A 13,516-nucleotide genomic window follows, 5' to 3' on the forward strand; every position below is an offset into this window, starting at 1 on the left:
CATTTTTTCATTTTTTTTATTTTTATTTATTTTTGTTTATTTATTTAGTTTTAAACCAAAGGTATTAAGGATATTTTACCCTTTAATGAATGTCATTTTTGTGACTTTCTCGTTCTAGTGCCATTTTTGAGACATAAACTTCAAAAAGTGCTATTATTGACAATTGCCCTTAATCTAATTCAACCTATATTCTTCTCTGATCATTGTATCTCTGAGGAATAATAATCAATATAAATTCTTAAAAGATAAATGTTATTTCGTTCAGACAAGAATTATGCATATGCTTGTTAGTTCTTTATGTTATATACACATCTTTTACTTTATCCACTACATTATTTCACTACTCATACTCATGTATGTTGTTTTAATCGTATACAACATTAACTAAAAACAACCGATAAAAACCTGACATGTAAATCGTAAAAAAAAAAAAAAACAGTTGTGAATGATATAGAGGAACCGGTAAAAACTTAAGATGGGCCTTATTTCTCGGCCCAAATGCAGCCTACATGGGTAAGTTATTTCTCCTACTCGCGCAACCTAGCAGAGCGCGTGGATCTAACTATTCAAGGAGCGTGGTTTCCCAAAATTCAAATTTAAAACATTTTCATCCCGCCACACTACACCAGTTGTGTTATACAGACGCTTCCCATTCCCTTTGACCTACAAAAAAAAAAAAAAACTAAAGACGCTTGCTTCTCTTGTTAGCTTCAAATCTCTCAACTCTCTCTGATCAGATTATGGTGTAAGCAATCACAACATCATAGATGGATTTTCATGCAATGAATCGGAAAAATCTACAAATCCTATGTAAAAAGCATGGGATCCCTGCGAATCTCAAGAACATCGAGATGGCTAATCGACTCTCTTCTCTTATTATCCAGGTGATCGCAACCGATCCACAGTAATTGATTGGTTCTCGTGATTTGTGTTAGGATCGAACAATATAGAGGTTGATTGATTTTGTTTTGGGTGTTTATTTAATGTGTAGAAGGAAGAGGAGGAGGAGGAGGTAGTCGCTAGTAGAAAAGCTAAGAAAGTAAGATTCAGTCCCGAGACTGATAATCAAGTTTTCGAATTCACTCGATCTGTGAAGAAGAGTGTTAGAACGCGTAAAGCTCCTCAGCTAGGTGGATGTATAGAGCTAAGGAGGTCGAAGCGAAGTGTGTCTAAGGGGATAGGTGATGATGGAGATGATGTGTCAAACTCGATAAGTTCTGTTGGTAGTGTTCAAGATGACGGTTTATTACCTGGAGATATAGATATTCAGGAGGAGAGACGGTCCACGAGACTGGCGGCTAGAATTGAGAAAGCATGCGTGGAAGGTGGGACATCTAAGGCGGTAGCTTTATTACCTGCTGCTAAGCGGTCAAAGCGAAGTGGCTCTGGTGGTAGTAGTACTCAAGAAGAGGGTGAAGATAATGATTTGAATGCTCCAGAACGGGTTGAAGATAGAGATGTCCAGGGTGGGAGACGGTCCAGGCGACTGGCTGCTAAAACTGAGAAATCATCTGAGGAAGGTGGGATGTCAAAGTCGGTGACTTTATTACCTGCGGCTAAGCGGTCAAAAGGGCTTGTGGATGTCGCTAGCAAAGAGGAAGAAAAGGAAACAGGAGAACAATATAGGAAGGGTGGTGATTCTAAAGTTGAAATGGTGCGTAGACGGTCTATGCGGTTTGTGAATGAGCAGACCAGTGCTCAGGATCAGAGAAGGTCAGTGAGGCTTAAAGCTAGTGTGGAGAAGACATTAGTAGGTCAAGCAAAGAATGATTCAGTTAAGGCTTCAAGAGTAGTTAAAGGGAGTCTAGTTGATAAGAAGACGGATGAGAATCTTGTCAAATCGAAAAGAGTTACTAGAAATATGAAGCGGGGCAGATCAGGAGAGCCAGAGGTGGACATTGGAGCTGCATCAAACCAAAGCAATCTGACGCTTAAGAAGACTTTGAATGAGTTCGCTCACTTTGAGCAAGAAGAAGCTTGTGGAGCTGATGTTAAAGTTGGAGGCTCTTCCAAGAATCAAGAATGCATCAAGGATAAGCCAGAAGGAATAGTAATAATTGAGGACTCACCTTCTTTCTCCCAAGCCAAAGCTGCCGAACCTGTTAGGATGCTTGAGAAGGTTTTAGACCCTACACTGGATAAGTCAGATGATAGTTCTCAAAGGTCAAACATCCGAGAGATTAATCGTGAACGTATGGAAGAAGAATGTGAAGAGAAACTTGAGCGAGAGACAGTTTCTATGCCCCTGATGGAGGAGGAAAGAGAGGAAGTATCACCACGCTCTCTAAGCAGCCCAAAAGATAAGCTACACGTCCCTACTGGCCATATCATTGTTAAGGATAGTGCTTCAACAGTTATAGTAGAGGAAAGTACCAAAACAAAGGACGAAACCCTTGTTTACTCTCCTGTATCTGAGCTTAAGGAGACTAGCTCTATAGCTAAGTTAACAAACGTTAAAGGTATATACGTTTTGATATTATTTTTTTTTCCACGTTTATGGGTAACTAATCATTTTCTAATATGTGCTTTCCTCTTATGTTTTATTTAATCACAGGAAGTCTGGAAAACTCAACTGAACGTTGGAAAGAGATTCACTCAGGCAAAGATGATGAGAAAGGTTCCTTGGAGAATGTACAAGCAGAAAATTTGCATGGGAACGTTTCTGAATGCAACACTGAGAGTAGCAGTGCAGAAGAAGAAATGGAGATTAGTAAGATCGGTGGTCTGAGTGTTGCTCACTGTGTAAATCTTATACCAGAAAAACTTTTGGGTGAGTACTCTCAGTTAGAGCCAGAAGAAGCAGAGCGGCCTAACGTGGAAGCTAGAAGCTCTTCCCAGGAAGTGAAGAAGATAATGGCTAAAGAATTCGTAAAAGATAAGCCACAAGAAATGGCTGAGGACTCACCTTCTACATCTGAAACCAAAGCTACAGAACCTACTGTGATTTCTGAGAATGTTTTGGATTCTACACGGACAGTGTCAGGTGAGACGTCAGCGGTGAGAAACAGTCACGAGTTGAATTCTGAAGTTTTGGAAGAAGGACGTGAAGAGAAACATGAGCAAGCCATGACTAAAAAAGACAAAGGGGAAACATCATCACTCTCTGAATTTCTTACTGAGCGCTCAGAAGTGAAAACCTGCCTAGATAACCGCATCACTAGCTGTTCTCTATCTGTGGAAGCTACTTTGTCTCCTGCTTCAGTACAATTTGCAATGAGCAACCCGGAAGCCGATCTAGGCGTGCCTACTGGCAATGATATTGTTTCGACGGTTATAACCAAGGAGGAAACTCTTATTTTAACCCCTACATCTGAACTCAAGGAGGATAAATCTGTTGCTAAGATATCAAAAGTAGAAGGTATGTACTCTTAGTTCATCTGATTTATATTTTTCTATTACAGTTTTGCTATCTAATTCGTTTCTAATATGCGTCTCTTTCTGATATTTAATTACAGCAATCCGGGGAAACTCAGCTGAATGTTGCAAAGAGGATGAAAAAGGTTCCTTGGAGAAGGATGTCCAAGCAGAAAATTTGCATGTAAACTTTTCTGAATGCAACACTGAGAAGAGCAGCTCAGAAGAAGTGGAGATTAGTAAGGACGGTTGTAAGAGTGCAAATCTGACGCCAGAGAAACTTTTGGATACGTACACTCAATTGGTGCCAGAAGAAGCAGGGGGACCTAATGTGGAAATTAGAAGCTCTTCCAAGAAAATGAAGATAGTGAGTTCAGAATGCCTAAGAGAGAATCCACAAGGAATGGCTGAGGAGTCGGCTTCTACATTCGTGACCAAAACTGCAGAAACTCTCATGTTGTCTGAGAATTTTTCAGTTGATATTTCACCGGTGGGAAACACTCAAGAGTTGAATCATGAACTTAGGGATGAAGAACGTGAAGAGAAACAAGAGCTAGACATAGTTCTGGTGGCTGAGACAGAGAAGGAGAAAAAGAAAGCATCATCACCATCTGAGCTATTTGTGGAAACCACTCCACCTCCTCCTTCTTTAGTACAGATAGCAGTGAGCAACCCTGAATCCGAGCTAAGTGTGCCTACTGGACATATCCTTGGTAAGGATATTGTTTCAGCATTTATTGCTGAGGAAGCTATTAAAACCGAGGAGGTTTCTAAATCTGTGCAGAGCTTTGTAGCTAAATTTGCAGAAACAGATGGTATGTCCTCTTTTTCATTTTTTGTAATTTTTTGATTTTATGGTCAACTTTATTCTAATCTAGTTTCTTTCTGACGCTTAATCACAGCAGCCCTTGAAAATTCAGCTGAATGTTGGAACGAGAGTCTTTCAAGCAAAGATGATGATAGAGGTTCCTTAGAGAAGGAAAAACAATCAGCAAAGCGACATGGAAACTTCTCTGAATACAACGCTGAGAATAGCAGTGCAGAAGAAGATGCAGACATCTGTAAAGTTGGTCGTATTAGCGCTGGTCATTGTGTATACCGGGAGAAGCTCGATGAGGTCGAGGATGAGAGTCTAATGAAATCTGTGCAAACAATTTCTAGTGAGAGAGGTTGTAAACCAAATCCGTTGGTGCTAAGTGGATCGTTGTCAACTGAATTTGCTTCTCACTCACCTAAGGAAGAGAACGTTTCAGAGTGTTTGGAGGAAGAGGAAATGAAAGCTTTATCCCAACCTACACCAATAAATAAAGCTGCTAGCAACGAACTTGACAGTTCATCTCTATTCACTACCCCCGAGAGGAACTTGATGTTAATGGAGCAGCTCAGCGAAAGTGGAAAGATCTGTGAAGCTCATATAGTGACCCAGCACAATGATGAAGTAGTAGAGTCTGCTGTTTTCACAACTCCTGAAATTTTTTTACTGCTGGGTGATTCTGGGCTGGGAAAGGAAGAGGAGCATACAACCACAGACTTTCCTGATGAATCTGATATTCTCAATACCAGCCAAAATGAAGCTTCTAATGAAGGAGAAAGAATAGAGGTTGAGCTTCATGACGAGCCTAACATTGCCGCTAGCCCACTGAGACAATCCAGTGTAGGAGACTTCAAAGAAGATAGAAACGAAAGGAATGAAGAAAATCGGACTGTTGAGCTCCATTGTGAATCCGGCACTTGCACTGGACAGGATAAACATGATGGAGCAGAGAATAATGGAGGAAACAAAGCTATGGAGTTATATGAAGAATCTGTTGTTTTCACTGGTCTGGAGGAGAGGCGTGAGCTTTTTGGGGATTCTAGAGAAGATGAACTCAAGATGGATGCAGAGTTCTATGAGGAAGCTGGATTATCCACTGAGATGCACAAAGATCTACCTTTAGCAGACCCTGAACTAGGCAAAGCAGGATGGCTAGAAATTAATAATGATGACAAGTCAGGTAGCCTGGAGGGGCAATTGTTATATGGATACTCTGAACAAAAGAAAACAAAAAAGGCGCCTGCAGAGTTTCATGATGAGTCTGCTGTTCCCAGTATTCCAGAAAGACATCCATTCCCGGAAGAGTCTGAACTGGAAGAAGCTGCAAAAAGTGAAGAAAACAATGCTTTGGAATCGCAAGCTGACTGTGACAACTTCACTGCCGCCATCGTAAATGCTAAGTCTCATGATGTGTCCGATGTTCTCACTGCTTCTGAAAGCCACTCTATTATGGGAGCCTTTGAGCCAGATGGAGAAGAAAACAAGGATGTGGAATTGTTGGGTGAATCTAACATTTCCACAAACGAAGAGTCTGGACAAGATGGAAAGATAAAATATAATACAGCAGCCACTTGCGAAGAGTCTTCTTTTTTCATTTCTGCAGAGAGACGACACCATCTAGGAAACACTGAACCACACACTGCTGGAAAGCAAGAACGAAAGGAAGTGGAGTTCAAGGACGAGTCTGCCTTCTTCACTAGGCTCGAGACTCGTTTACTTTTGGGAGAGTCTACTCAGGACCGTTTTGATAATGGCAAGTCTGGCTCAGCCAAGTATCAAATCCATCATGCTTCTTCTCCCAAAGTTATTTTGAAGGATGACAGTGTGGTTCGAGAATGTCAAGTTGCAGCTCCAGATTTCAGAGAAAACACTATTGTTGATTCAAGTGGTAGTATCGCATCCAAAGTTTCTTATAGCCATGAGTTTAGTGCGATGGAAGAAACTGCAGGTCAAGAGTTTATGCCAAAAGCTTCTCATGCAGAAAATGTTGCAGGTCTAGATGCCATACAAGGGTCATCAAAGCAAAGCAGAGGGAATTCTCCACATGTTGACACATGCCATTCTATGGAGGCTGGCACTATCATGGATGCAGAAAGAAATGTTTCCTTCAGCTCCTCCAATGTTCTTGCCTTACCAGCCAAAGGTAATTCCGAGACAATTGGTGACATTTCCAACCACATAGAAGTTGCTGGAACCTGGTCGTTGGTGTCTGGTGAGAAAACTTTTCTTAAAATTCTCATGGATTTAGTATAGCCTAAAGCTATTATGCTCATGAATGTTCTTTCTTTTTCCCTACGATGCAGAAGAATCTGGCCCTTCCACAGACATTCAGAACCATATAAATGACGCACTGGAGGAGGAACTGGCAGTAACAGGTGATTAGCACATTAACTCTCCTATATTTTCAACATCACATACTTTTGTTCTTGAAGATATTGATAATTTAAAGATCGTTCAATTATTTCCAATCATTTATAGACAACAACAAAGCAGACGAGCTCATAGAAGCAAAAGTAACAAAGAACGTGGACTCTTCAGGTGGCTCTGATATCTCTGGAAAGACATGCGTCTTAGCTGTAACAGAGGATGAGCACTTATGTTACAATTCTGAAGTAGCTGGTCCTGTTGATACTGCATTTGGTAAATTTCGTTTTTACATCTAAGCAATTTCCAGGTGTTACTATGTTTGGATACTCTTGACAAATTCAATTCAATCTCACAGAGAAAGACATCTCTCTGACTCCTGATGAATCCGCTCTTCAGAAAAACAAGAACCAAGAAGGTGAGATTTCTACAATCTTGCCACTCTTAACTAGCTAAAACAATGACTAACCATTAGAATCATTTTCGTTATCTTATAGAAATATCTGCAGATGATGAAATGCTTAAGAGAGAAGATACTCCCAGTCCTGCAGAGACCTTTAATGAGTCATCGGAAAACATTGGTGAATCATCTGAGAAGCAAGTAAGAAGAGAACAAGTCTTGATTTACAGAACACAAGCGAAGCCTAAAAGGCATGATATGAAAGAGAATGCACCAAAGTCAAAGATTGTGGACAATCTTAACGTAACAGCTCCAAGGACATCGAAGAGACAGCCGCTCCAAGACTTGAGGAAGAACTAGAAAGACACAGAGAATCGGCATATCTCATGCACGTTAATGGTTTGTCTCAAACTTCCCTTATTTGCTTTGTGACATGTACGTCTAGTAAACCTTTCAAACTTGTTTTATTTGCCTGTGTGTTTTCAAATAATTAAAAACCACTCTGGCTTTTGATTTATTGTGCAACAAAAGTTACCATTAAAATAATTAGTTGTATATTGTAAACAAAGGTCAGATAAAAACATATCCCAGAGTCTATTCTGTTTTTAAAGACTGGTCAGCTATTAATAATTATTCACTTCACTTCACAATTCACTGTGACGAAACAACCATGGGTGCACACCTTCTCCTTCCATAAGCCTTGTGTACCATCTCAGGCTTGATGAAGAAACAGGTTACCGCTGGGCCTCGCTGATGCGGCTCCAACACTGCTCTATGATTCAGGTTACACTTGGAGAGGGACGCTGAGATATAGCTCCTCTCCTCTGTTACTATTGCTTGAGAATAAAGGATACGTTTACTCACAACAAGGTTTTTCAAATCTGGCATACATAAATTTTCATTTCTTCTCAAATCCAGACAATCTTTCATCCTTGTCAAATCGATGAACTACTACACGAAAACATGGCTAACCCCTAAGCCCTGCGCAAGTCAGGGACATTAGAAAAAAAAACATACCAACAAATGAAAGAGATCATGATCCATAACTAAGTCTTCACTTCAAGAGAATCTTCAATCCATTGAACAAGTTGATTCGCAGCCAAAGCACCCTCCTGAAAAGCCATAAGCTTCTTATAAGCCTAAGTAAAAACAAAAAAACAAAAGACATTTAAGAAGTGAAGGAAACTCATCATACAAATCGGTCACAAGGCTCCCCATCTTTGAATAAGATAAGCGTAGGAAGCGCCTCGATCTTGTATTTATTAGCAATACTCGGATACTTCTCCGTATCAATCTTCACCACCTGGATCTTGTCTTTCAATGTTTCACTCACTTCACTGAGAATCGGAACCATGAACTGACAGGGACCACACCTGCCACAATAAACAGGCTACATTGCATCCCAAACCACAACTAACACTAGTCAGAGAAAACAAAACTCACCAGGTCGCGTAGAAGTCGACAAGAACAGGCTTGTCAGAGTTCACAAGGAGATCATCGAACGAGTTGTACGTCTGCTTCTTTGCTTCAATCTGTATAGTAATAAACACGACATCGGTTCGTCAGTAAGCTCAAAACTAAACCGAGAAGTAGATAAAGGAATCAACTTTAAGCACATCCAAAGCCTTATAGACTAACCCTTAACACGTACTTTCCTAAAGTACAGTTTCCATCCACTAGATCATCATACAGACAGAACCTAAACTGTTTTAACACGACATTGGTTCGTCAATTAGCTTGAAACTAAACCGAGAAGTAGATAAAGGACGACACTTTAAGCACATCCAAAGCCTTATAGACTAACCCTTGACACGTACTTTCAATAAACTAGTTCATGTAATAAAATTAAGTTTAGTTTTCAGACAGAACCTAAACTGTTTTTAACAAGGTTAAGAAACACAAGAAGGTAGTTTACAGGGCGAGGAGTGGATCGAGTTGATGAAGATAGCGAGGAGAGACTCAGGTCTCCGGTTCGAATCCGGCGAAGTGGAAACTGGAATTTGACGGCGGAGATAGAGCGCGGAGCGAGAGCAGAAACAGTAGACGAGCCTTTCCGATTCAGAGATGGGATTGTAGATGGTGAGAGAGAAGTAGCCGCCATTGAAACGATCCCGTGATTCTGATTGAAGGTATGATCGTTATGAAATGCTATTTGGGTTTTGTCGAAAGAATGTGTGAAGGAAAGTCACAGAAGGTAGGAGAAAGAGTTGGTGATCCACTACGGTCGAGTGCACGGTGTATTTATTATATTTTACTATTTGGTATGGGCCATAAGGCCCATATAAATACAAACACGCACAGCTATAATCTTCACTTAACCCAAACCCAATATAGTAATTTACACACGGTAACTTGCTCATCAGTCATACACATACAGTAAAAATCTCTATAAATTTGTTGTCATCAATTATTTTCTGAACCTTTTTAACAAAGTCTTGGCTTCTCTTACCAAAAACTAATATAGACCAGTGTGATCATTGTTTTGTGGTAAGAACGCAAACCTCAAGGTCTTGGCTTCTCTTACCAAAGTCTTGGCTTCTCGTAGATAGAATTGTTCTTACAACAATGCAATGTAAGGGTATATCCATTGGTCACTGTTTTAGTTTCCTGAAGAGGAAGTAACGAATATATTCTTGTGTAGGGACTCTTCAAAAGAAACTTATTTATAAATAATGGCCTAATTAAAAAACAGATGCTGCTAAAGAAGAAGCAGCACAGATTAAGAAAATGGAGCTTGAATTAGGTCTGAAGATCACTAGGGTAAGAGACAACGATGTCTCTTCCTCTACAGATTTCAAGGTTTCCAGAGATGTGTTTGGTCAGCTCTGGCATTCTAGAGAAACAGATTCTGTGTTCATCCTCACTCTTCACCTAAAATGTTTCATCATATAAATCTATATTGAAAGTTTCATTCACATTTTTTTGAGAGAGATTAAAACTGAAAACTGAATGCAGGATTCAAGAAGGATGGTATTCAGAGCCGTGCTTACAGCCTATTAAAAAAGGCATTCGCCTAGGGCCCCCAAATTTTGTAAAATTTTTAGGGCCCCTAATTACCAAAAAAAAAATTTACATAGTAGTTAATGTATTCTTTTAGTTGATTTTTATTATTATTTGATTCTAAATTTGACTTCTGTTTAAAATATCTATTTTATGATCAATTTTACTATATTTTATATAAAATTATAAAGATTCTACTTCAAATTAACTGCAAATATTTGATTCACATTTGTCTTTTTGTATATATTATGAGTTAAATTTATTTTATATATTTATAGAATTTGATTAAAAATTTATAATATTTTGAATATATAGTTTATTGTCTTTAATTTAAACGCTAATATTTAGCTTTTTAACAGCGACCAACATTTCAATCCAAAACGCTAAGAATATATAGTTTGGTTTTTAGTTTATAAAAGTCTGGTGCATAAATTTTAGAAAATGTTTAGGTAATAAATCAAAACTTTTTAGTGTTATATATATATACATATATGTTTTTTCAAAAAAATATATTTTATATAATTAAAATTTAAATAGAAATATTTTCAAAAAAAATATCATGTAATTTTTTTTTAACTCGCCTCGGGCCTCCAAAAACGTTCGCACGGCACTGATGGTATTGACACTGAGATCAACAAAGAAGGGGATATGCTTACTATACGAGGAAGGAAAAAGGTTGAAGAAATGGTTTTGGTCAAGTGGGTGAAGTGGAGAAAGGAAAGTGAGATTAAGGAGTTCAAGAAAGTGTTTAGGATTCCAGATATAGTTAATCTTGATAAGATCAAAGCTAGGTTTTATGAAGAAGACGGGACTTTAACAGTTACATTTCCCAAGAAAGTTAAGGGAATAACCGGTTTAAAGATCGAGGAAGCGGAAGAAGCAGAGAAAACAGAGGAGAAAACAGAGCCAGAAACAGAGGAAACAGAGGAAAAAACAGAGCTAGAAGAAGAAATCAAAGAGGAGAAAGAACCTGAGGAAGAAGCAGAAGAGCCAAAGATGGAAGAGGAAGAAGAAGAGATAGTGGAGGAAGAAAAAACAAGGGATCATGAGGAAGATAGAGAAGAAACCGAAGAGAAAGAAAGTAAACCAAAAAAGAAGAAAAGAAAAAAGTTATGTTTTCCATATGTTGCAGGATCTACTCTGCTTATGTCAATCATTGTTTTCATTATCCAACTGATTCAATCCAAAAGAAAATGAGATTAATCCTTAGGGTTCTTTAGGATATGGCTCTTGTTTTTAAGGTGAAGAAGAGAGACGTCAAGAACAAGGAAGATCAATACTGCTTATGTCACATATGTTACAAGTTCTAACCAAAGCACATGCAGTATCATCTTTTTCATTTATTCAAGATTTAAATTGAAATGTAAACTCAAGATACATTACCATGAGACATTACAGCCTCTATTTAGAACACAAGAGAGGAAACAGCTTAACAACCTTTAAGCCTATTTAGAGAACTCAATGACCCATAAATGATATGCAGGGCATACAAATTTGCAACTTGCAAAACCTGAATTAGCAGCCATAGCTTCATACTCAGCTTTAGTTCTCTCTTTTCCTCCAGAGAGTTGTGTGAGCATCAACAAATCCATATCAAATGCAATGTTGGCCTGCACATCTTTACTCTCTGCCTCATCTGGAATAACTAGCTCCATGATTATCACTTTCCCATTCTCCGGTAATGCCTTCCAGCAGTTCTTGAGAATCTTTGCACAGTCTTCATCATTCCAATCATGAAGCATACGCTGTAAAATATATGAAGTTAGTAAATATAAAGAATAAAACACCTGAGAAGTATTAACATATTAGACAAGAGTAACATATGAAGTAAGAATAAAGAAAAAAAAAACACCTGAGAAGTATTAACATATTAGACAAGAGTAATATATGAAGTAAGTATAAATAATAAAACACCTTAAGAAGTATTAGCACACTATACAGGAGTAACATATGAAGTAAGTATAAAGGATAAAAAAAACTTGAGAAGTATTAACATATTAAATATTTGATAAGAGTAAGTGTTTGCGGCTGTGTCTTACTTTCAAGATGATAGCATCTCCTCTTGGGATTTCTACAAACATATCTCCAGCCACATGCTCCACATTAGGATAAGAAGGTGCTTGTGCCAAAGCACAAGTTAGATCAAAATTAATACCCTTAATGTTTGGATACTTTGAAGTAACAAAACCTAGTGTGTTTCCAACTCCTCCTCCTACATCAACCAACACATTGATTCCTTCAAAACCTTTATAAACTTCAAGAAACTTCTGCATAACTCCAACGCTGAATCCAGTCCGGTTAAAGAGTTTGCTTAGTCTTTCATCTGTGCCCATGTAATCAAAGAGCTTCAACCCACCGTTGGCACGAGCAAATGCATCTCCTCCTTCTAGCACCACATCTTTCAACTGTGCCCTGTAAAAGAATAAACCATTTTTGTAAATTATACTCCCTATGTGTTCATAATGTAAATTATTTTACATGTAAGAAAGTTATTACACTTTAAATTTTTAATTTAAGATATAAACTAGATATATTTTAATAAATAAAAAACAGCATAATTTGGTTGGTCATACAATATCCAATAAATAAAAAACTGCATGAAATGTGAAAATAACTTATATTTAGAAGAAAAAAATCTTCAACAACTTATATTATGAAATAAAGAGAATATACAGAAACTGTAAATAAATCAAGAAAGTAATTATTACCATGTGTTGAGGAAGACACTATCAAGTTCAAGGATGAACTGAGAAGCAAGTGTCCCCATTTCTTCAATATTGTATCTCAAGAAATACTTACAAATAGGCTCAGCTTTGTACACCCTCTCACCGTCTACTATCTGGCACTTGACCATTGAGTAACTGGCGAGTAAACGAAGCATACGGTCCAGCAAAACCGGTGCTTCAGGGTTACCAGGCGGTGTGGGAAGCCGAGTAGCTATCTCAGACGGTTTGAGGAACGATCCAGATCCATTGACGTCATCACGAGCAGCTAAGTAGAGAGCGTCGATGACACCGAGCTCAATGGCGGCTTTGAAAACCATGGGGAAGGTAATGTAATTGGCTAGCCTCACTGCCCTCAAACCAAGCTCGGTCTCATCATCTCCATTAATCTCATTCATGGTTTTAGGGTCTAAAAGGTGTCCCATTATTGATTTTGCTTTCTCCTCGGTGAAGCTAATGTTCTAAGATGAAAAGAAAGAGAAGAGAATATGTTTTCTCTTCATGCATCTTTGTGCTTCCTTTTATAGGCGAATAATTGATTAAACCTCATCATCGATGTCTATGATAATTTAATTGTAATTATTTTGATGTAAAACTAACATAAAATATAAAAGAGAAGGGGATGATCTTCTTATGCATAAAAAAAAAATTAAGCATTATTTATCTTGTTTTGTTTGCTTGACGGTCCACTATGGATGGCCGAAGAGTAGTTCTTTTGAATATTAGCCTAAAATAGTTGGCAATCACATCACTGAGGACTGGGGGGACGCAGGTGAAGTTCACGTGTGGCATGTGGTCCGCACTATTTTTTTGTTTATCTTCAATAATTAATATATATTTTATGTAAATACCTTTAATTTA

The 13,516-nt window shown here is 38.2% G+C and overlaps 4 protein-coding genes across 11 annotated transcripts; 2 read left to right on the forward strand and 2 right to left on the reverse strand.

The window, feature by feature from the left end:
• Nucleotides 1–100: 100 nt before the first annotated feature.
• LOC103832130 lies at nucleotides 101–7,527 on the forward strand. Of its 8 annotated transcripts, none has more exons than XM_033276196.1 (10): nucleotides 103–884; nucleotides 995–1,167; nucleotides 1,216–2,459; nucleotides 2,555–3,358; nucleotides 3,456–4,169; nucleotides 4,257–6,380; nucleotides 6,472–6,543; nucleotides 6,647–6,808; nucleotides 6,891–6,950; nucleotides 7,030–7,527. In XM_033276196.1, exons 1-10 carry the CDS (start codon nucleotides 768–770, stop codon nucleotides 7,290–7,292), a joined length of 5,733 nt encoding a protein of 1,910 aa, XP_033132087.1. In that variant the 5' UTR covers nucleotides 103–767; the 3' UTR covers nucleotides 7,293–7,527. The 8 variants fall into 8 exon arrangements, with proteins under 8 accessions (XP_033132085.1, XP_033132084.1, XP_009106339.1 ...); XM_033276195.1 differs by having other exon boundaries at nucleotides 104–884; nucleotides 992–1,167; XM_033276194.1 differs by having other exon boundaries at nucleotides 101–884; nucleotides 992–2,459; nucleotides 6,475–6,543; nucleotides 6,662–6,808.
• A 247-nt stretch (nucleotides 7,528–7,774) lies between these two features.
• On the reverse strand, nucleotides 7,775–9,134 carry LOC103832129 (thioredoxin Y1, chloroplastic). The gene is made up of 4 exons (XM_009108087.3): nucleotides 8,848–9,134; nucleotides 8,376–8,464; nucleotides 8,128–8,305; nucleotides 7,775–8,044 (listed from the first exon to the last, which is right to left on the reverse strand). The coding sequence occupies exons 1-4, from the start codon at nucleotides 9,031–9,033 to the stop codon at nucleotides 7,979–7,981; spliced, it is 519 nt and encodes a 172-aa protein (XP_009106335.2). The 5' UTR covers nucleotides 9,034–9,134; the 3' UTR covers nucleotides 7,775–7,978.
• Nucleotides 9,135–9,363: 229 nt separating this feature from the next.
• On the forward strand, nucleotides 9,364–11,868 carry LOC103832137 (golgin subfamily A member 6-like protein 6). The gene is made up of 2 exons (XM_033276198.1): nucleotides 9,364–9,902; nucleotides 10,549–11,868. The coding sequence occupies exon 2, from the start codon at nucleotides 10,581–10,583 to the stop codon at nucleotides 11,127–11,129; it is 549 nt and encodes a 182-aa protein (XP_033132089.1). The 5' UTR covers nucleotides 9,364–9,902; nucleotides 10,549–10,580; the 3' UTR covers nucleotides 11,130–11,868.
• On the reverse strand, nucleotides 11,194–13,274 carry LOC103832136 (indole glucosinolate O-methyltransferase 5). Its single transcript, XM_009108094.3, has 3 exons — nucleotides 12,641–13,274; nucleotides 11,972–12,344; nucleotides 11,194–11,677 (listed from the first exon to the last, which is right to left on the reverse strand). Exons 1-3 carry the CDS (start codon nucleotides 13,078–13,080, stop codon nucleotides 11,378–11,380), a joined length of 1,113 nt encoding a protein of 370 aa, XP_009106342.1. The 5' UTR covers nucleotides 13,081–13,274; the 3' UTR covers nucleotides 11,194–11,377.
• Between the last annotated feature and the right edge of the window lie 242 nt (nucleotides 13,275–13,516).

This window comes from Brassica rapa, chromosome A07, assembly GCF_000309985.2.
Source record: "Brassica rapa cultivar Chiifu-401-42 chromosome A07, CAAS_Brap_v3.01, whole genome shotgun sequence".
Classification (NCBI taxonomy): domain Eukaryota; kingdom Viridiplantae; phylum Streptophyta; class Magnoliopsida; order Brassicales; family Brassicaceae; genus Brassica; species Brassica rapa.

Bases quoted from the DNA above. Each gene is read 5' to 3' on its own strand.
- LOC103832137 (XM_033276198.1), top strand. From the start codon at position 10,581: ATGCTTACTATACGAGGAAGGAAAAAGGTTGAAGAAATGGTTTTGGTC.
- LOC103832130 (XM_009108088.3), top strand. From the start codon at position 768: ATGGATTTTCATGCAATGAATCGGAAAAATCTACAAATCCTATGTAAA. The intron at 3,359-3,455 runs GTATGTACTCTT...ATTTAATTACAG, and splicing joins TAAGATATCAAAAGTAGAAG to CAATCCGGGGAAACTCAGCT. The intron at 6,809-6,890 runs GTAAATTTCGTT...TCAATCTCACAG, and splicing joins TCCTGTTGATACTGCATTTG to AGAAAGACATCTCTCTGACT.
- LOC103832129 (XM_009108087.3), bottom strand. From the start codon at position 9,033: ATGGCGGCTACTTCTCTCTCACCATCTACAATCCCATCTCTGAATCGG. The intron at 8,465-8,847 runs GTAAACTACCTT...ATTACTATACAG, and splicing joins CTCGATCCACTCCTCGCCCT to ATTGAAGCAAAGAAGCAGAC. The intron at 8,306-8,375 runs GTGAGTTTTGTT...TTATTGTGGCAG, and splicing joins GTCGACTTCTACGCGACCTG to GTGTGGTCCCTGTCAGTTCA.
- LOC103832136 (XM_009108094.3), bottom strand. From the start codon at position 13,080: ATGGGACACCTTTTAGACCCTAAAACCATGAATGAGATTAATGGAGAT. The intron at 12,345-12,640 runs GTAATAATTACT...ATTCTTTTACAG, and splicing joins AGTGTCTTCCTCAACACATG to GGCACAGTTGAAAGATGTGG. The intron at 11,678-11,971 runs GTAAGACACAGC...TATATTTTACAG, and splicing joins GAGATGCTATCATCTTGAAA to CGTATGCTTCATGATTGGAA.